The sequence below is a fragment of the Musca vetustissima genome, unplaced genomic scaffold (assembly GCF_032173495.1).
Source record: "Musca vetustissima isolate MV318-11 ecotype Yass unplaced genomic scaffold, APGP_CSIRO_Mvet_v1 utg978, whole genome shotgun sequence".
Taxonomy (NCBI): domain Eukaryota; kingdom Metazoa; phylum Arthropoda; class Insecta; order Diptera; family Muscidae; genus Musca; species Musca vetustissima.
In genome coordinates this window covers 107,077-130,214 of record NW_026882773.1, presented here as the reverse complement: position 1 = coordinate 130,214, position 23,138 = coordinate 107,077, and the positions used below count along the sequence as shown (strand labels likewise).

General features: G+C 37.8%; 1 protein-coding gene across 1 annotated transcript in view; it reads right to left on the bottom strand.

Moving 5' to 3' along the window:
* Positions 1-737: 737 nt before the first annotated feature.
* The window catches only part of LOC133329452 (peroxisomal N(1)-acetyl-spermine/spermidine oxidase-like), a 38,357-nt gene continuing 15,956 nt past the window's right edge, over positions 738-23,138 (bottom strand). The window contains exons 2-5 of the mRNA XM_061537925.1: positions 4,964-5,369; positions 4,067-4,895; positions 3,861-3,981; positions 738-923 (exon numbers count right to left, since the gene is read on the bottom strand). Of these exons, the coding sequence (XP_061393909.1) occupies positions 741-923; positions 3,861-3,981; positions 4,067-4,895; positions 4,964-5,369 (1,539 nt within the window). The 3' untranslated portion in view covers positions 738-740. The remainder of the gene's footprint in view (positions 924-3,860; positions 3,982-4,066; positions 4,896-4,963; positions 5,370-23,138) is intronic.

The window sequence follows — 23,138 nt, the reverse complement described above, 5'->3', positions numbered from 1 at the left end:
ATAATTTCATTCGCTTAGCATAACTAACTAGATTTTCGTTTAGTTTATATAAAACAAATTTAGTTGTGTTTTGTTTCGTTTCTTCTAAAAAATAGTGACTTTTTCTTTCGCATAATTTTTAAAAATGGAGATTTAAGTTTTTTTAATGTGAAATATTTTAACAATAATTTTTAAGGGTTTTCTCAAAAAATACATACATACGTACAATTTGTATAGTTGCTTATTTTTTTGTTAAATACACATAACTATTATACATGTCATGATAATGAAACATTTTTTTATTTTTAACTTTAATTTTTTTTTAAACAAAAAACAAAATTCGTTTAACATTAATAAAATTAACTTTTGCTCCCCTTTTTTGTTGTTGCAGTTTTTTTGGGAATATACTAACAAATATTTTGTTTTATAAAATATAAAAATAGCCACTACTTAAGTTTTTTTCTTAATAAAAAAATAAAAATCTAATATTTCATTTAAAAGGGGGTAGAAGGCAGAGGAGGAGCATGGTCTCATGGGCTTGGGCGTGGTAGCTGAAAAATAGGCTGCTGCCAGTGATTTCACACAGCACATCCAATTGTGTTTTCTTTTTTGTATTTTGTGCTACATTTTGACGTTGTTAAAGAGTTGTTGTTTTTTTGGTTTATCGCCACATTCGCTGTATCTTAATAGAATTTTGTGAATGAGTACGTGTGTTGTGTCTTTTTTGTACAAAAACAAAGTTGAAAAACAAGCAACAACACTTAATCTAAAGCTATGCCTTGTATCCATGCGCTTAAATCACTTCCATCCGATTCTAGGGTAATCTCATCGGGTTCATCATTGCCCACCAAATATTGGGCAGCAGTACGACCACTCAAATAGGCACCATGTACAGTTGAATAGAAATTGGAATGGGTGTGTTCGCCGGCAAATAGAACAACAGGCTGAAATGAAAATGAAGAAATTATGAATTAAAATATAACATTAAAAATTTTTAGAATAAACAAGCAAAAACGGCATTAAATTCGGCCAGAACAAACTTTTTCTACCATTCACTATTAGGTTGTCATTTAAGATACCTGTATTCGCGTTCGAGACCGTTATAAATGGGGCGCCAAGCCATGCCAATTTTATGAAAATTGACCATCAATGGTAACCAAATTAGAGCCAATTCGGCTAAAAGAAGTGCCCACAAAATTTCGAATTACCAAAAATATGGTCCGATATTTATAATTTGCTACCGAATGGCAACTCAAAGTACCAAATTGCAGTCAATTCAATTAAAAACATGTCCAAACTCTTCAAAATACCGAATAATGGGGTTACCGTTATTTTTGGTAGAGGGATTTGCTAATCAATGATAATTCAAAATAATAAATTAATGCCAATTTGGTGAAAAACTTGCCCGAACACTCCATCCTAAAAAGTGAACCAATATTTATAATTTTTGGTAGGGAGATCTGTTACTAAATGGAAACTCAAAGTTTTAAATTAACTCAAAGTTATAAAAAACCTGCCAAAAATCTCCAAAATTATGAACATTTGGGGGTACCTTTAAGTGGGGATATTGCTTAACGTGGATTATCGATCCCATTTTCAGTGCCAACCATCCTAGAAATATTAATTATTCCCTTGGAGAGAGTTCATTAAGGAAATCTGTCAACAGAGGCACATCACAGGGAGGAGTACTATCTGCTCTACTATGGCTACTGGTGATAAATGAGATGCAGCAGAAATTCGACCACCTTAGTATAAAGGTTGTAGCCTATGCCGATGATGTAGTCTTGCTAGCCGGAGGGAAGTTTCTGCCGACTATTTCTGACATCATGCAGGGTTCTTTGGAAGCAAAATACCTTGATAGAGTCCTTGACCACAAACTAAGGTGAAAAGGAATGTTGAGGAACGCGCTAATAAAGGTCTAATAGGACTGTACTCCTGCAAGAACTCTATAGGTAAGAGTTGGGGACTAAAACGAGATATCATACACTGACTGTAACGATTGTACTCCCCATACTTAAATATGGTTGCCTTGTATGGCGGCAAGGAGTCAACAAGAAGACACTGCTGGCTAAAATGGGTACAGCGATCGGCGTTGATCCTGACTACCGGAGCGCTAAGAAACACACCACAGGCAGCCTTAAATGCAGTCTTGAATTGGAATTTTGGCCACGCTAGTATCCTTAACACGGCGCCAATTTGTGACTTTTTAGAGAAGCAGTCAATCTACCAATTGAGGGATCTGTACAACCTCCTATTGGCTACTTTATTGCCAAAATCCGTATGAGCGAGGTAGTTGGCAACAGAATGTCAACAGAACCTGGATGCAGGATTGCAAAAACCATCTGCCCGGAATTCTCTCGCCGTAGAACTTCTTCGATGTTCTCTCATAGTAAGAGGGAGATAAAAATCGTTGTGGTCGTCATAACAGGTCACTGCATGATTAGATTTCTCATTTCCAAATGGGACATTAACGGAGTTGATTATGTGAAGATTACGAAGAGCTGGAAACAATTGAACATATACTCTGTAGGTCCACCCATCGCTTAGTGGCAGAAGGCACAGACAGTTCGGCAAATATGCAATTGATAATCTAGCATTGTTCTCCGGAATAAACCCCAATTAGATCCTAAGCTTTGTTAAGATTTTGACATAACTAAAATAAGCAGTACCTCTTTCCACTTTCTACCTTCCCTCTTTTCCACTTTCCTCTAAGCCTTTCTTTTCAGGTAATAAGGATGAGAACAATGAACAAACGCATCTGAGTGAACGGCTGTGAACGACAGCCGTACATCCCTTAACCTAACCTAAAACTGTCATGTGGACCGTATATACAACATATAGTTGTGTTGGAAATTATTATTTAGGGGCACCTATCTAGGGATCATAGACTCAGTCATTTTCTTCGACACTCTCCCCCAAAACCCGCTGATTGTCCGTGGCCGCAGAAACCCAATGAATGAATTAAATAAATGACTAGATTCATTATACTGTTCTTGAGAAAAGGCACTTTTTTACTTTAAAATGCGTGTCCTTCTATTTTGCAATTTTGTCCTTCGACGAACGATCGTTATTAATAGACACTTTGATTCTACTGTTATAGCCGACTCTTGTTTCACACTTTGCATGCGTTTTACCGTTTGTAATAATCTCAATGGAATTTTGGATTTTCATTATACCAGCTATCGATTCTCTTAAAGCTACAATCGTGTGCTTTGAGAGCATCTTTCAAATTTATAGCGTTCTGTCCCGAAGAATTAAATTAATTTTTCTATTTAGAATTTTTTTTCTTTTTGCACCTTGCTATTACCACATATTATCACTTTTAAAACATTTATGACAAAATTAGCTGCTAATTGAAAAGTTCATCTCCCTGACTTCCGCTAAATGTCTATTTTGCTTTAAAATTTAAAAAAAAAATTAAATCCATGACATTGAAATCGATTAATAATGTGATGTGCTATAAATAAATTCGAACATGTTTTCAAAATAAACATATGGCATCAAATACTCAAATGAACATTTGTTTCTAAATTTATACATAGTTCCTTCACCCTCTTACCTAATTATTAGATGCTAGCATGCCAGACTGTCTGGCTATTTGTCTTTTGAGAAGCTTAATGTTAAATGTCGTAATTAGATCTCTGGGGATTTTCGTCAGAAAGTTATGTGTGTGTGTGTTGAAAAGTTTTATGATGATTGAACAACACAATCATGCCGTTTGTAGGCTTCGAAGAGTAAAATAAATTGAAAAACTAATGCGGAATTTGACCAAAGCGTTGCATTTTTATGGCTCGCTACTGTATTTTAAAATTATGTGTTTGTCCCAATTTTGTATTTTATTTTTCCAATTCATTATTATATTTTTGTAATTACAAACTTACCTTGAAGGCATGAGGAGTTGCATAGAGTGGTTGAGCCAAATTCTCTATATCTTCTTGTAAAGCACCCACTGGTATTGAGGTATATGATCCCATAGTATATGTTTGAGATTTCCAACTTGTGCTGTAATATAAAAATAAATTAGTACAGGATTTAATCCATGCTGTCCGAACTTAAGGACGTTTTTACTAATGGTTTTTTCACTTACCACACACATCTTTTCGGTTTCGGCACATACGGATCTTGCAGGAAATTTCTTAAGATTTCTGTACATTTTTCCGCCACAACATCCGATGGCAGGGTTTCCATAAATTCAGCCTCTAAACCCGATACCCATGCCAACAGTAGAGTATCGGAAATTTTTGCAAATGAATAGATTTTCTTATACCAATGTTTACTTAAATATTCAGGTGTAGCACGTTCTTCATCGGACGCATGTTCTTCGTATTTATCATCATCCCAAAGTAACATAATTTCCGATATATCAGCACTTAAAAACGGTCGATCATATTCCAAATAGATTTTATCCACTGTCCCAAACATTAAATGTTCAATGGATTCCTGTTTGTAGTGGGGCAACTCCGGATCGAATAGATTTTTATGGCATGATTTAAGAACGCCCAACGGTATGGTACATATCACATGTTCAGCATTAAAAACACGACCATCCTCACACGTTACACGTACAGGATAGTCACTGTTTACAGCGGCGGTGTCTGATTCAACAGAACCACAACGTGAGTTATTTTTGCTAGATGAGGGTGTACTTTCTCTACTACCGGGGCCGGCTGACACCCCTCCTCCACCAGCTGTGGGAAATTCTGTAACGGTTTTTTCGGAATCATCCGAATCGTTTTCATCATTCTCATCCACAGTGTCGAGGCCTGTTAAAGTCTTTTTTCGTTTCCAATGGATTTTCTTGACGGGACATTTGGTAATGATAGCCTCTTTGGGTATTTGTGCTGTAAGGGGTCTTAAAATCGAACTATAACCGGCCGGCAATACAATATTGCCACCTTGTAATTCTGTATAACTACCTGTAAATACAAATAAAACAACTATTATGTTAATATCACATTATATTTATTGTTCCCATCCGACTCACCTAATTCTAAGAGATCTACTTCATTCATATCTGTGCAGCCGGTAATACATGTTTCACGCTTCAACAAACAATTGAAAATCAATTGCTTCAAGCGTTTCTCTTTGGGATCCTCGACAGAACTCAAATAGATTTGTATTTCGAAATTGATGTGTTCTCCAACACTATTAATGTCCGGCGGTGGACTATACTGACAAAGGAAATACTCATCACAGCGGCGTAAAAAACATACATACGCCTCGTAGATTTCCTGTAGTATATTAAAAGGAACCTGCTGGCCATCTTCGGTGGTGGCCACCACTTTATGGGGTTTTGGTATATTAACAACACTGACTAGACCATGCTGTACCGCTATTTCGAATATCGGGTTACCCAAAACGCCGTGTATCCAATTAGCGCCAAGTTCAACCTGGAAAGGAGAAAAAAGTAAAGAGATATAAGTGCAAATAAAAAATGTTATAGAGAGAGAGAGAGAGAGAGAGTAAGATATATAAAACAAATATTGCATTTTATTACGCACTGACATTGATAAAGCCTACGCAAAATGTTTTTATAATTGCAACAATATCCGTAAACAAACTGTTTTTTATTGTCAACAAGAACTATCGGGCAGATAGCCAAGAATGTTGAACGACAAGTAGTTGGGAATTCTTGTGCGCATAAACTAAATGTTTTTTTCGCTATACTTGTAGTATCTATAATGTTATTGGCGGTACGTTATGTTTATCACAAATAATTCTTATCAGGACAAGTTTAAAGTAAACAGGTATTAAAATTTCAAACAGTCTGAAGTAAGTGGCAGTGAGTGTAGAACTTGTGGTTTGATTAAATACAGCCGCATGCCAATTCCCCAAACTTTTTTCCTAGAGTTCTTGACATTGTATTTGAAGTTAAAACTTGGTGATTGGGTCTTGGAAATTTAGAAAGGTTTTTAGTGAAGAGTCGTTATTTCGGATCGTGTCGAACTTCTTATGCCCTCCATTATGGGATTGCAGACATATATTTGAAATGAAGTATATAACCTCACCCTCACACAATATCCTTCAAATACAGAAAATTAGGAGCCACTATACCTAAAGGAAGAAGATTTTCTATCCAATGAAATTCCAAAATATTATGTTACGGAAAATATATCAATTGAAAATCGTTATCATAATCCCCAATGCGAGTTACCGGCGCTATATCTTAAGGTAGATTGGCTAAAAAAATTTAAGAAATTTTGCCATAAGTGCAGAAACTCTTTAAAAGGGCCAAACTTATCTGTTGGGAGACAGTCTTTGAGAAGGGTTTGAAAAAACCGCTCGGAGATAACTACGCACTTTAACTGGTAACAATAAGAGAGTCTCAGAGGTTCGGACAATGAGGAGAAATCAGTTAAAATTGGAATTTTGAAAAACAAAAAGAGAACATCCCAGGACTTTTGATTGCAGTTATTGACAATTCTGATATTGAGGAGGATGTCATTTCGAGACAAAGGGCATCCCAAAGCATAGGAACTTTATGAGGTCATAAATATCGAGGAAACGAAAGAGTCGATTTATACATGTCCGTGTGTTCATGTATTTAATGTAAACCAGTAAGGAAAGTAGTAAAGTCGGACGGGGCCGACTATATGATACCCTTCACCACTATGGGTATAATAAACAGGACTATTAATATGAAATTGGATGAAATAATATATGTGATATTTATCTAAATGTGAGTCTACCTAGATCTATCCATAAAGTATGTAAATCGATTTCAAACAAATATAAATAGGTCATCCGTTGGGCTATGTCTGTACTTCTAGAAAACGCACGAAACATTATATGGGAGCTATATCTAAATCAGGACCGGTTTTTATAAAACTTGGCAATAACGTACTTCTAGGCTCAATTAAGTACGTTATGCCAAATTTCCTGCAAATCGAAGGATATATAGGGACTTTGGGGCACCATTTACATGAAATCGGACGAAACTATATATGGGAGCTATATCTAAATCTAGACCGATTTTCTTGAATCTTGGCAGACATCACTCTAGGCTTAATTCAGTACGTTAACCCACTAATTTAGTACGTTATGCGACTTTGGTGCACCATTTACATGAAATCGGTCGAAACTATATATAGGAGCTATATCTAAATCTGGACCGATTTCCACAAAACTTGGCAGGTATCATTCTAGGCTCAATTCAGTACGTTACGCCAAATTTCGTGCAAATCGAAAGATATATAGGGACTTTGGGGCACCATTTACATGAAATCGGACGAAACTATATATGGGAGCTATACCTAAATCAGGACCGATTTTCATGAAACTTGTCAGACATCATTCTAGGCTCAATTAGGTACGTTACGCCAAATTTCCTGCAAATCGAAGGATATCTAGGGACCTTGGGGAACCATTTACATGAAATTGGACGAAACTATATATGGGAGCTATATCTAAATCTGGACCGATTTTCACGAAACTTGGCAGACATCATTCTAGACCTAAATGATTACGCTGTACCAAATTTCGTGCAAATCGAAGGATATCTAGGGACTTTGGGGCACCATTTACATGAAATCGGACGAAACTATATATGGGAGCTATATCTAAATCTGGACCGATTTTTACGAAACTTGGCAGACATTATTCTAGGCTCAATTCAGTACGTTATGCCAAATTTCGTGCAAATCGAAAGATATATAGCGACTTTGGAGCACCATTTACATGAAATCGGACGAAACTATACATGGGAGCTATACCTAAATCAGGACCGATTTTCATGAAACTTGTCAGACATCATTCTAGGCTCAATTAGGTACGTTACGCCAAATTTCCTGCAAATCGAAGGATATCTAGGGACCTTGGGGAACCATTTACATGAAATTGGACGAAACTATATATGGGAGCTATATCTAAATCTGGACCGATTTTCACGAAACTTGGCAGACATCATTCTAGACCTAAATGAATACGCTGTACCAAATTTCGTGCAAATCGAAGGATATCTAGGGACTTTGGGGCACCATTTACATGAAATCGGACGAAACTATATATGGGAGCTATATCTAAATCTGGACCGATTTTTACGAAACTTGGCAGACATTATTCTAGGCCCAATTCAGTACGTTATGCCAAATTTCGTGCAAATCGAAAGATATATAGCGACTTTGGGGCACCATTTACATGAAATCGGACGAAACTATATATGGGAGCTATATCTAAATCTGGACCGTTTTTCACGAAACTTGGCAGACATCATTCTAGACCTAAATGATTAGGCTGCACCCTATTTCGTGCAAATCGAAGGATACGTAGGGACTTTGGGGCACCATTTACATGAAATCAGACGAAACTATATATGGGAGCTATATCTAACTCAGGACCGATTTTCATGAAACTTGGCGGGTATCATTCTAGGCTCAATTCAGTACGTTACGCCGAATTTCGTGCAAATCGAAAGATATATAGGGACTTTGGGGCACCATTTACATGAAATCGGACGAATCTATATATGGGAGCTATATCTAAATCAGGACCGATCTTCATGAAACTTGGCAGACATCATTCTAGGCTCAATTAAGTACGTTATGCCAAATTTCATGCAAATCGAAGGATATCTAGGGACCTTGGGGAACCATTTACATGAAATTGGACGAAACTATATATGGGAGCTATATCTAAATCTGGACCGATTTTCACGAAACTTGGCAGACATCATTCTAGACCTAAATGATTACGCTGTACCAAATTTCGTGCAAATCGAAGGATATCTAGGGACTTTGGGGCACCATTTACATGAAATCGGACGAAACTATATATGGGAGCTATATCTAAATCTGGACCGATTTTTACGAAACTTGGCAGACATTATTCTAGGCTCAATTCAGTACGTTATGCCAAATTTCGTGCAAATCGAAGGATATCTAGGGACTTTGGGGCACCATTTACATGAAATCGGACGAAACTATATATGGGAGCTATATCTAAATCTGGACCGATTTTCACGAAACTTGGCAGACATCATTCTAGACCTAAATGATTAGGCTGTACCAAATTTCGTGCAAATCGGAAGATATATAGGGACCGTTTACATTAAATCGGTTAAATATATATATGGGAGCTATATCTAAATCTGAACCGATTTTTCCCAATTTCAATAGGGTTCGTCCTTGGGCCGAATAAGTGACCTATGCCAAATTTCATCCAATTCGGATCATAAATGCGACCTGTACTTTGTTTACAATTTAACATGGACAGACAGACGGACAGACGGACAGACGGACAGACGGACGGACGGACGGACGGACATGCATAAATCGACTTAGAAAGTGATTCTATGCATGTTCTCAAAAGGAACCATGTGTCTATCTCGTTTCCTTTTGCCTGTTACAAACATATGCACAAAGACATAATACCCTGTACCACAGTGTGGTGAAGGGTATAACAATATACAGGTCGTAACTATGATCCGAATGAAGTGTTTATTAAACTTTAAACGTGTTTTACGCTAAACATTGTTATAGCTTTCACCACACTTTGGTACAGGGTATTATGTCTTGTGATGGACACATGTTTCCTTTCGAGAATATGCATAGAATCACTTTCTGAGTCGATTTATGTATGTTCGTACCGCCATCTGTCGCATTTTTTATCCGAATTGGATGAAATTTAGCACATATCATTTATTTGGCCCAAGGACGAACGCTATTGAAATCGGTTCAGATTTACATATTGCTCCCATATATAGTTTCGCCTGATTTTAATAAAATGGTGCACCGAAGACCCAAATAGTATAGCCTAAATCAAATCGGTCAACCATATATAGTTTCGTTCGATTTTAAGTAAATGGTGCAAAAAAAGATCCAAAGTTAGGACGATTGTCGAAAAATTTTACACAACTTACTGAAGTCAATGTGGTCTAACGTGTGTCAAGTTTTGTTGGAATCGGTCAAGATTTACATATAGCTACCATATATAGTTTCGTCCGATTTTATGTAAATGGTGCACCAAAAGCAAAGATGTCCGATCGACAGGACATTATACACACACCATCAAACACATTATAGATGAAAATTTTATGCTAGTTTAAAATAAGAATCTAAGAAACATCTACTGTAACCAAAATGGTGTAGGCTATCATATATTCTGGTTTTCCACTCGGTGCTCTTGAAACGTTGACATTTGCATTAAGGAATTTTTTTCTGTTGACGTTCAGCATGGATAAATGATCACTGTCATGATCACATTTCCGAACAACAAACAAGTAAATGAAATTTTAGATCTTATCGTTCGTTAAATATCAGTGATTGCAACCATTGTAAACAACACCTCCGCCCACATGCATTAGAGCGCATCTCATGCAGTGGCATAATGAAGTCACCTTTGCAAGTGACACCACAATGCATATTACATTGAATTTGTAATCGCTTCAGTGATTTTAAATGAGACGTGTTTTGTTTCTGTTGCTGTTGCGCTCTACATTACAACATCAAACCGAGTCCATAAAATAAACAGCTGCCGCTGTGCAGATCGACAAATGCATTTTTTTATATAATTTTTGTATTTTGTATCCATATATTATGCACAGAATGTAGGTTGCCGCGTTTCTTTTTACTCTGTTCTCTTTCTTTTTTGCATAGAATAGTTATTCTGGTTGTAGAGCTTCCATGCAGTGCAATCGATAAAAAATTCAAACAACAAACAAAAAATCTGTTTTTTTTTTGTTCTATAAAATTTAAATTATATAAAGAAAAAAAATGAAGCTTGTGCGATCTATATTTGGTGTCAGCAGTTGTTTCTTGTTTATCTTTGCTGATTTGAAAATTGCGTGATGTCGAATAAATTCTGTTTTTATACCCTTCACCACACTGTGGTACAGGGTATTATGTCTTTGTGCATATGTTTGTAACAGGCAAAAGGAAACGAGATAGACACATGGTTCCTTTTGAGAACATGCATAGAATCACTTTCTAAGTCGATTTATGCATGTCCGTCCGTCCGTCCGTCCGTCTGTCCGTCTGTCCGTCTGTCCGTCTGTCTGTCCATGTTAAATTGTAAACAAAGTACAGGTCGCATTTATGATCCGAATTGGATGAAATTTGGCATAGGTCACTTATTCGGCCCAAGGACGAACCCTATTGAAATTGGGAAAAATCGGTTCAGATTTAGATATAGCTCCCATATATATATTTAACCGATTTAATGTAAACGGTCCCTATATATCTTCCGATTTGCACGAAATTTGGTACAGCCTAATCATTTAGGTCTAGAATGATGTCTGCCAAGTTTCGTGAAAATCGGTCCAGATTTAGATATAGCTCCCATATATAGTTTCGTCCGATTTCATGTAAATGGTGCCCCAAAGTCCCTAGATATCCTTCGATTTGCACGAAATTTGGCATAACGTACTGAATTGAGCCTAGAATAATGTCTGCCAAGTTTCGTGAAAATCGGTCCAGATTTAGATATAGCTCCCATATATAGTTTCGTCCGATTTCATGTAAATGGTGCCCCAAAGTCCCTAGATATCCTTCGATTTGCACGAAATTTGGTACAGCGTAATCATTTAGGTCTAGAATGATGTCTGCCAAGTTTCGTGAAAATCGGTCCAGATTTAGATATAGCTCCCATATATAGTTTCGTCCAATTTCATGTAAATGGTTCCCCAAGGTCCCTAGATATCCTTCGATTTGCATGAAATTTGGCATAACGTACTTAATTGAGCCTAGAATGATGTCTGCCAAGTTTCATGAAGATCGGTCCTGATTTAGATATAGCTCCCATATATAGATTCGTCCGATTTCATGTAAATGGTGCCCCAAAGTCCCTATATATCTTTCGATTTGCACGAAATTCGGCGTAACGTACTGAATTGAGCCTAGAATGATACCCGCCAAGTTTCATGAAAATCGGTCCTGAGTTAGATATAGCTCCCATATATAGTTTCGTCTGATTTCATGTAAATGGTGCCCCAAAGTCCCTACGTATCCTTCGATTTGCACGAAATAGGGTGCAGCCTAATCATTTAGGTCTAGAATGATGTCTGCCAAGTTTCGTGAAAAACGGTCCAGATTTAGATATAGCTCCCATATATAGTTTCGTCCGATTTCATGTAAATGGTGCCCCAAAGTCGCTATATATCTTTCGATTTGCACGAAATTTGGCATAACGTACTGAATTGGGCCTAGAATAATGTCTGCCAAGTTTCGTAAAAATCGGTCCAGATTTAGATATAGCTCCCATATATAGTTTCGTCCGATTTCATGTAAATGGTGCCCCAAAGTCCCTAGATATCCTTCGATTTGCACGAAATTTGGTACAGCGTATTCATTTAGGTCTAGAATGATGTCTGCCAAGTTTCGTGAAAATCGGTCCAGATTTAGATATAGCTCCCATATATAGTTTCGTCCAATTTCATGTAAATGGTTCCCCAAGGTCCCTAGATATCCTTCGATTTGCAGGAAATTTGGCGTAACGTACCTAATTGAGCCTAGAATGATGTCTGACAAGTTTCATGAAAATCGGTCCTGATTTAGGTATAGCTCCCATGTATAGTTTCGTCCGATTTCATGTAAATGGTGCTCCAAAGTCGCTATATATCTTTCGATTTGCACGAAATTTGGCATAACGTACTGAATTGAGCCTAGAATAATGTCTGCCAAGTTTCGTAAAAATCGGTCCAGATTTAGATATAGCTCCCATATATAGTTTCGTCCGATTTCATGTAAATGGTGCCCCAAAGTCCCTAGATATCCTTCGATTTGCACGAAATTTGGTACAGCGTAATCATTTAGGTCTAGAATGATGTCTGCCAAGTTTCGTGAAAATCGGTCCAGATTTAGATATAGCTCCCATATATAGTTTCGTCCAATTTCATGTAAATGGTTCCCCAAGGTCCCTAGATATCCTTCGATTTGCAGGAAATTTGGCGTAACGTACCTAATTGAGCCTAGAATGATGTCTGACAAGTTTCATGAAAATCGGTCCTGATTTAGGTATAGCTCCCATATATAGTTTCGTCCGATTTCATGTAAATGGTGCCCCAAAGTCCCTATATATCTTTCGATTTGCACGAAATTTGGCGTAACGTACTGAATTGAGCCTAGAATGATACCTGCCAAGTTTTGTGGAAATCGGTCCAGATTTAGATATAGCTCCTATATATAGTTTCGACCGATTTCATGTAAATGGTGCACCAAAGTCGCATAACGTACTAAATTAGTGGGTTAACGTACTGAATTAAGCCTAGAGTGATGTCTGCCAAGATTCAAGAAAATCGGTCTAGATTTAGATATAGCTCCCATATATAGTTTCGTCCGATTTCATGTAAATGGTGCCCCAAAGTCCCTATATATCCTTCGATTTGCAGGAAATTTGGCATAACGTACTTAATTGAGCCTAGAAGTACGTTATTGCCAAGTTTTATAAAAACCGGTCCTGATTTAGATATAGCTCCCATATAATGTTTCGTGCGTTTTCTAGAAGTACAGACATAGCCCAACGGATGACCTATTTATATTTGTTTGAAATCGATTTACATACTTTATGGATAGATCTAGGTAGACTCACATTTAGATAAATATCACATATATTATTTCATCCAATTTCATATTAATAGTCCTGTTTATTATACCCATAGTGGTGAAGGGTATCATATAGTCGGCCCCGTCCGACTTTACTACTTTCCTTACTGGTTCTCTTTCGAGTTTTTGTTAGTCGTAGCAATTAATTTGCATTCTGTTGTTGTATTTATTTTGTATTTAATTCTTGCCGCAACTGCATAATTAATTGCAAAATAATCGTATAAAATGATCGTTATTTCGTTAATACCTTAACCTCTATTTGATACTAGTTATTATATTTTTTCGAGGGCTAAACATTTTTTGTATGTAACATTCTCTTGATCATCATTTTATTTTGTTGTCTTTGGATTGAAAGAAAATAAATTTAAATTGAGTTAAAATAAGACGGAGCAACAAGATTTTAAATCGGTGGTAATTTTCCTTAGAGTACTAGGGAACTATAATGCTGATCTAGAATACCCAAGATGAGAGCCAGTTGTTCAGCAAGTAAGCGTGATGAGCTACGTCAATCAAACCCATAAGAGATCTTAGATTCAAGTTTGAGGTCGATAGATTGATCTCGGAGCTTTATTTTATTATATTTTCCCAATGCATGTATAATTAACCTAAAATGGTTTTCTTTATATTGAAAGCAAATAAATTGAAATTGGGATAAATGGATAGAGAATCTGAAGTGTTGCAATATTGGAACCGGTGTGAAGAAAACTGTTTGCAACGGCTAGGCACCGACCATTATTCTTCTTCGACTCATAAACTCCACAATTTCGATGATCTTGTCGAGGAGACTGCGGAGGTGTCTTGTATTTCGATGACGACGATTCAGATGACGAATCGGACGACGACTCCTGTGACACATTGGGAGACGTGCTAGCGCGGCATGGAGCGATTCCTTTCGCAATACTCCAGGATCCGGTCCAGAGCAATCTCGAAATGCACCCATCTCTACATCCATTGCATCTCACCGAGATTGATCTATGGTGGATCCCTGCACGGACCAGTAGGGTTCGGAGCAGGAATTCCGGGATATAATGACGCTCCGATGACAAAAATGACGTACACGAAGATGTATTTGTTGAGATGGCAGCCTCTGGTCCGGTACATAGAACCAACCGCCGTGAGATTGTTTACCAACTTACAGAGTGTTTACCGCGGGTAGCTGAGAGGAATATCCGTAAAGTCATCGCTACTGCTGCCGCTTGCTTCAAACCTGCTATAATACCCAAAGTGAGACCAAACTTCCCAGGAGAAGCAAAGGTATTTGGTAATAAGCGTGATGAGCTCCGTCGTAAGACCCCTGAAGACCCAAGGGTGCGAGAACTTACCCTTGAAGTCAAGCACAAAAGGAAAAAGTGGCTAGACCACCTAAAGCAATGCAACATTGGCACTGGAACAAGTAAATTGTGGGAAACGGTTAAGTCACTCTCGAATCCTGGAAGGAAGGACGATAGGACGGTTATCACATTTAAGGACGTAACTGTGACAAACCCGAGTTATTTTAACCGGCAATTCATAGAGCACCATGAGAGTGACAAGCCGAAAAGAAGTGTACTACGTCGCATAAGAGCACTCCGAGCCGAGGAGGTACCACCACAATTTACGAAGGAGGACGTTGCGGATGTCATTAATAACTCTAAGTCATCCAAAGCGTTGGGCTCGGACGGAATATCCGACGACTTAGGTCGTGCAACCGAACAGTTATGGTGGCACTTGACCTATCGAAGATATAGAGAAGACCGTGTATGAAACGTTGGATAATCAACTATATGTGAGGTCGCCAGTCGTATGTGGAATTCAGAAACATCTCTACCTTTCTGATATTCCACAACCAACGGACGGCGCAGAGATCGTAATGTATGCGGATGATTGTACGATCATGGCGTCGGGTCCCATTATTGATGACATATATGAGAGGTTAAACTACATAGCTGATCTTGTAAATTTCTTCCATCTGAGGAATATGGAAATCGCCACAAAATCAACAGTCACACTGTTCACCACATGGGCGGCTGAATTGAAGCTCCCACTGAACATGCTGGTCGATGGAAAACTGATTCCGATCACCAACTACCCCAAGATACTGGAAATAACGTTCGAAAGCCTTTTCAAGTCGCCAGCGCAAGCCACGCAGGCTGAGAAGTAGGGACAAGGTGCTCAAGTCGCTAGCCGGCAGCACTTGGGGCGCTGACAAAGAAACCTTGTTGACCTCATATAAAGCAATAGGCGGTCAGTGGTAAGTTTTACGGCGCCAGTGTGATTCGCGAATGTTAGTGATATGCAGGGGAAGAATATCCAGACCTGCCGGAATGTTGCCCTGAGAACTGTAACAGGGTGTCTCCTCATGACTCCTGTGGACCATCTTCATGAGGAACGAATATCTTACCCGTCCATCGACACAATTACATGTTATCGATGAAGTACTTGCAAGGGTGCTATCGCCAGGAACACCCCTGCCATAGTCTTATGCACAGGACTCCTCCGCCCAGGCACATCAGGGAAGATCTTCATGATCTAGATAGAGAGAGGTCCAAAGGTATAAGTGTGAACCCGTAGATCAAGAAGCCTATCAAGCAGGACTGAGTCGCTCAGGTAGTAGACTCGGTTCAGATTTATATATAGATTCAATATTAACGATTTAGATATACATAGCTCTTACAGATTTACATACAGCTCTCATATTTAATTTTGTCAGACATAATATACATAATACTACATAATATATATACTACTACAATAATTGCATTTCTGGAAATTCGTAAGTTATTCTTCAATCTTTATAAGGCAAACGAGTCTGTTATAATTGGCATACAACATTTTCAACCTAATCAATCCCTCTATAATTGAAAATGACAAGCATAATTTCAAATCAAAAAAGGTATTCTCAATTGTTTTTCAGAAATTGGGTCAATGTCGATATTGTGTTCACGAACGTGATCGTGTAAACATTCGTGGTGTTACAGATTACATTGTAAGCTGTTACACGAAGTGTTAGAGGTAAATTGATTTTTTTCATTTGGGACTAAGTAATAAAGTTTCTCCAGACCTAAATGTTTAAAATGCGTAACATGTTTGCCCTTTGTAATTACTTATTATTTCTTTTTCTTTATAAACATGATCTGTGTTTTCCGGTCCCAAAAAGATAACAGGTGATATTTGTTCGTGTGATCTTTGACTTGGATTTTTTTCTTGGCTTTATAATTATTTTTTCTGTTCAGGCATTTCGTTGTAATCATGTTAGGGAAGGTTTCCCATTCAAGATGATAACAGGTGATCTCTTGGCTTGGAATGCCCTACTGCCACTTTTATTCTTATGTGTGTTTTCATTTCGCATTTGAATTTTTTTTTCTAAAACAATTTTACAATAATTACAATGATGCTTGTTGGGTTAGGCCAACCTGGTTACACATTCATCTTCTTTTCATCTCACTGTCTGTCTGCTTGTTCTCAGTCAAATGTCATGGAATAATGAACGACATCGTCAACAAAACAAACAAAACAAACAAAACAAGAAACCGTTTCTTTGACATAGAAATGAATTAAAGAGAGCAGAGCAACAGCGACAACAACAATTAGAATTCTAATGACTTTAATTATTTGCTAATGTTCTGAATGGTTGGAGGTGGCAGTGGAGGCAAACAGTGGGGAACAGTAACTGAATATAAATGGGTGAAATAAGTTTCATGAACTCTTTGCTGTTGCTGTTATATAAACATTTTTGGAAAGATAAATAATCATAATTTTCCTCATCCATACGTTTTCTATTTGTGCGGGTAATTTTTCGTTTTATAGATGGTAATTTTGAACTGCAGTATAATGAATCTTTTCCTGATGTTATGTTTAATACACAGTAACATAATAAAAATTGGTTTTTCAAAATAAATGTATATACCAGTAAGACGATTAGTATAGTAGGACGTTGTCGACCATATGATACTCTACACAACTACAGCAGAACATTTTGCCACCCAAACCATAACCTTATCATAATTTTCCTCATCCATACGCCTAGGCATGTCAGGCACTCACCACTTAGGCATCTCTTCATGATCTGGAGAGAGATGACCAAAGGTATAACAAGTCTATCAAGCAGGATTGAATTTTATTCACACGGATGCAGTTGAGGAAGCAATTCAAGAAAATATAGTGAATACTATCCTCGGAGATCACCCACCTAAGATAGCAGCAGCTAACGCGACAAACCAGAGTTGTCTTGGCGAAAGTGAGATCTGGATGGTGTAACCGCCTCAATTCATATTGTGCACGAATTGATGCCACAGTGAAAAATATCTGCCCGACATGACACGCTTCACCTTTTCAATTGTCCAATCAAACCCGCTCATCTAACCCCATCTTCACTTTGGACACAACCTATACAGGTCGCAGCCTTTGGAGTTAGAAGTATAACAAGATTAAAAATTAAAGAGAAAATACACAGCAGTATAAGCTGCTACAACAACAAAGAATTTGACGGAATTTGGGCAAAGTTTCGTGATCTAGCGTGGTAATATTAAGGGGACCCCCCATTCTCGGGGTCAAAATTTTTTTTGATTAAATTCGAATCTACACTAATTCAAGAATGTCCCTACAAAATTTCAAGTGAAAATCTCAAGAACTCTTGAAGATATAGCCGATTTATTGTGTCAGCATCAAGTGACGGCTAAAGGGCTTCTCAAACTTTAAACGCGTTTTTCTCTTTTGCGAATGGCGGGCACGGTAACTCAAAAACTAATAACCTAATCGATTCCAAATTTGTACACGTTTTTCTGTTTTGTAAATTATTTTTCTTCTCTTTTAAATCTTTTAATATATATGTGCAAAGTTACAAACCTTAACAAGCATTGGTATTGATATACCAGCCCATTGAAAATCTTGAAAAATTAAAATCGAGAATGGTGGGGGGTTCCCTTAAACCATATTATAATATGGATACCTCTACATAAATTTCAGTATATCTCATTATTCATACTATTACATCAGTAGAATTGATACGAGCACCCCTGTTTCATACAGGCAACATTTCCAGATCTTGTGTTCCCGTTTTCTTCAACCACTTCCGAAAACTGTTGAGCATTCTAAACCATCGGATGGAGAAGATTATTTTTAACCTTACTTGCGGATAGTATAATAACATTCATTGAATAGCTGTGAATTTAAATAAACAGTCACAGACAATCAGTGGGTCTTGGGGGGAGCCTCGGAGGAAATGGCCAAGTGCATATGATCTGAAGATTGACGAGGCTTTATTCGTAATGTAATATCATAACACTGGGTATTAGGTGACCTCTTGCCCATCAGTGTTATACGGTTTGAAGTCTCTTACAAAGCGATAGGTCGGTCTGTGGTAAGCTATGTGGTTCCAGTGTGGTGTGCGAACAGTAGTAATACGCAATGGAGAAGTATTCAGACCTGTCAGAACGCCGACCTGAGAATTGCGACATGGTGCCTCCTCATGACACCAGTGGACCATCTTCATGAGGAGACGAAGATCATTACGTCAGCATAGCAATATGCTTTCGTTGCAGTACCTGCTCGGGTGCTTCAGGGACAATTATCCCAACCATGGTGGATAAGACTTCCCCACCCAGTCGTGTCAGGAAGAATCTGCATGATCTAGATGGAGAATAGCATTCATATTGATGCACTTGCCGCAGCGCTAAACGATACAGAATGAATGCCGTCCTCGGAGCTGCAAAGACAAACCACAGTAGTTTTGGGCCAATTACGTTCAGGATGGTGCGTGCAGTCGTCCCAATTCGTATTGGACACGGATTGATGACCAGGTGCAGAATGTCTGCCCAGCATGTTATACGGGCCTCATACCACTCTGCACTTATTCAATTGCCCAGCCAAATCTACTCATCTTAATCCTGAAGATCTGTGGTTGCAGCCAGTGAAAGTAGTTGCATTTCTTAACATGGAGATAGAACCAGATTGAATTTAAACAGGAAAACTATATCCATATAAACTGCTACAATAACAACGACTAAAAATTATAAATATAGGTCCACTTTTTCTGGTAGCCCCCATATAACGCCCAATTTTAGGTATTTTGGGGATTTGAACATATTTTTCAATCGAATTGGCTGTAATCTAGTACTTTCAGTTCTTATTGGGTAACAAATCTCTCCAATTTGTTATCTTGGGGTTCTTTGAAAGTGTTTTCAAACGAATTCGCTGTAATTTGGTATTTTTTAGCCGTATAAGGTAACAATTGAGATTTTGCGTTTTAGGAAAAATCTCCATAAAAAATTGCTGAAATTTGTATTTTTTATACATTATGGTTTACAAAAACAATTGTTGTTATAGGTATACTTTTGGTATGTTCCCTATATTTTCATTTCATCCAAAGTTCAGTCCGGTTAAACTTAACACCCTTTTCACTTCTCACTCTTTAAAACAGTCTTCTGACTAACGTTGAACATTAAATCAAAAACAACTACAAATCCCACACCTTCTATTTGTTTTCTTCTCCATTGCTTTAGTTCAGATTTTCTTTATTTTACAACAAAAATGGTTTATTTGTTTTTCTTTGTCTACATTATTACTTCCTTTCCATTGCTAAATGGTAAAACAATGTATTACTCATCCATATATGTAGATACCGAGGTGTAGTCAACCTCTATCTACTAACTGTCTGTTGGAACTATGGGTGTAGTGAAATCAATAAGAACACAAATTGATTTGGCCTTGAAATTTTGGCGTACAAACGACTGAAATTTCATTGCCAACCAATCCTTGGAGATTTTTATTACTTGACCTTTACTAATAAAAGTAGGTGGCAGCCAGATTATAATGTCTGATTAGTATTTTTCCATCAAATGTTAAAATATTAAAGATTTATTGAAAAGTTTGTGGGTAAAATACGAGAAGCCAAAATTAAAACATGAACTGATATATTTCATCCTAATAGCGTATTTCGAGGTGTAGCAAATATAAGGATACATTTAATATACACTACACCTTATAGTGGAGATTATAGAAACCTGTATTCAGATCGACTACCATGGTGGTCATAACTTTCAATTTTCCCCAAGTGTTTTTCGGGTTAAAATCTTGTTATACCCTTCACCACACTGTGGTACAGGGTATTATGTCTTTGTGCATATGTTTGTAACAGGCAAAAGGAAACGAGATAGACACATGGTTCCTTTTGAGAACATGCATAGAATCACTTTCTAAGTCGATTTATGCATGTCCGTCCGTCCGTCCGTCCGTCTGTCCGTCTGTCCGTCTGTCCGTCTGTCCGTCTGTCTGTCCATGTTAAATTGTAAACAAAGTACAGGTCGCATTTATGATCCGAATTGGATGAAATTTGGCATAGGTCACTTATTCGGCCCAAGGACGAACCCTATTGAAATTGGGAAAAATCGGTTCAGATTTAGATATAGCTCCCATATATATATTTAACCGATTTAATGTAAACGGTCCCTATATATCTTCCGATTTGCACGAAATTTGGTACAGCCTAATCATTTAGGTCTAGAATGATGTCTGCCAAGTTTCGTGAAAATCGGTCCAGATTTAGATATAGCTCCCATATATAGTTTCGTCCGATTTCATGTAAATGGTGCCCCAAAGTCCCTAGATATCCTTCGATTTGCACGAAATTTGGCATAACGTACTGAATTGAGCCTAGAATAATGTCTGCCAAGTTTCGTGAAAATCGGTCCAGATTTAGATATAGCTCCCATATATAGTTTCGTCCGATTTCATGTAAATGGTGCCCCAAAGTCCCTAGATATCCTTCGATTTGCACGAAATTTGGTACAGCGTAATCATTTAGGTCTAGAATGATGTCTGCCAAGTTTCGTGAAAATCGGTCCAGATTTAGATATAGCTCCCATATATAGTTTCGTCCAATTTCATGTAAATGGTTCCCCAAGGTCCCTAGATATCCTTCGATTTGCATGAAATTTGGCATAACGTACTTAATTGAGCCTAGAATGATGTCTGCCAAGTTTCATGAAGATCGGTCCTGATTTAGATATAGCTCCCATATATAGATTCGTCCGATTTCATGTAAATGGTGCCCCAAAGTCCCTATATATCTTTCGATTTGCACGAAATTCGGCGTAACGTACTGAATTGAGCCTAGAATGATACCCGCCAAGTTTCATGAAAATCGGTCCTGAGTTAGATATAGCTCCCATATATAGTTTCGTCTGATTTCATGTAAATGGTGCCCCAAAGTCCCTACGTATCCTTCGATTTGCACGAAATAGGGTGCAGCCTAATCATTTAGGTCTAGAATGATGTCTGCCAAGTTTCGTGAAAAACGGTCCAGATTTAGATATAGCTCCCATATATAGTTTCGTCCGATTTCATGTAAATGGTGCCCCAAAGTCGCTATATATCTTTCGATTTGCACGAAATTTGGCATAACGTACTGAATTGGGCCTAGAATAATGTCTGCCAAGTTTCGTAAAAATCGGTCCAGATTTAGATATAGCTCCCATATATAGTTTCGTCCGATTTCATGTAAATGGTGCCCCAAAGTCCCTAGATATCCTTCGATTTGCACGAAATTTGGTACAGCGTATTCATTTAGGTCTAGAATGATGTCTGCCAAGTTTCGTGAAAATCGGTCCAGATTTAGATATAGCTCCCATATATAGTTTCGTCCAATTTCATGTAAATGGTTCCCCAAGGTCCCTAGATATCCTTCGATTTGCAGGAAATTTGGCGTAACGTACCTAATTGAGCCTAGAATGATGTCTGACAAGTTTCATGAAAATCGGTCCTGATTTAGGTATAGCTCCCATGTATAGTTTCGTCCGATTTCATGTAAATGGTGCTCCAAAGTCGCTATATATCTTTCGATTTGCACGAAATTTGGCATAACGTACTGAATTGAGCCTAGAATAATGTCTGCCAAGTTTCGTAAAAATCGGTCCAGATTTAGATATAGCTCCCATATATAGTTTCGTCCGATTTCATGTAAATGGTGCCCCAAAGTCCCTAGATATCCTTCGATTTGCACGAAATTTGGTACAGCGTAATCATTTAGGTCTAGAATGATGTCTGCCAAGTTTCGTGAAAATCGGTCCAGAGGTAGATATATCTCCCATATATAGTTTCGTCCAATTTCATGTAAATGGTTCCCCAAGGTCCCTAGATATCCTTCGATTTGCAGGAAATTTGGCGTAACGTACCTAATTGAGCCTAGAATGATGTCTGACAAGTTTCATGAAAATCGGTCCTGATTTAGGTATAGCTCCCATATATAGTTTCGTCCGATTTCATGTAAATGGTGCCCCAAAGTCCCTATATATCTTTCGATTTGCACGAAATTTGGCGTAACGTACTGAATTGAGCCTAGAATGATACCTGCCAAGTTTTGTGGAAATCGGTCCAGATTTAGATATAGCTCCTATATATAGTTTCGACCGATTTCATGTAAATGGTGCACCAAAGTCGCATAACGTACTAAATTAGTGGGTTAACGTACTGAATTAAGCCTAGAGTGATGTCTGCCAAGATTCAAGAAAATCGGTCTAGATTTAGATATAGCTCCCATATATAGTTTCGTCCGATTTCATGTAAATGGTGCCCCAAAGTCCCTATATATCCTTCGATTTGCAGGAAATTTGGCATAACGTACTTAATTGAGCCTAGAAGTACGTTATT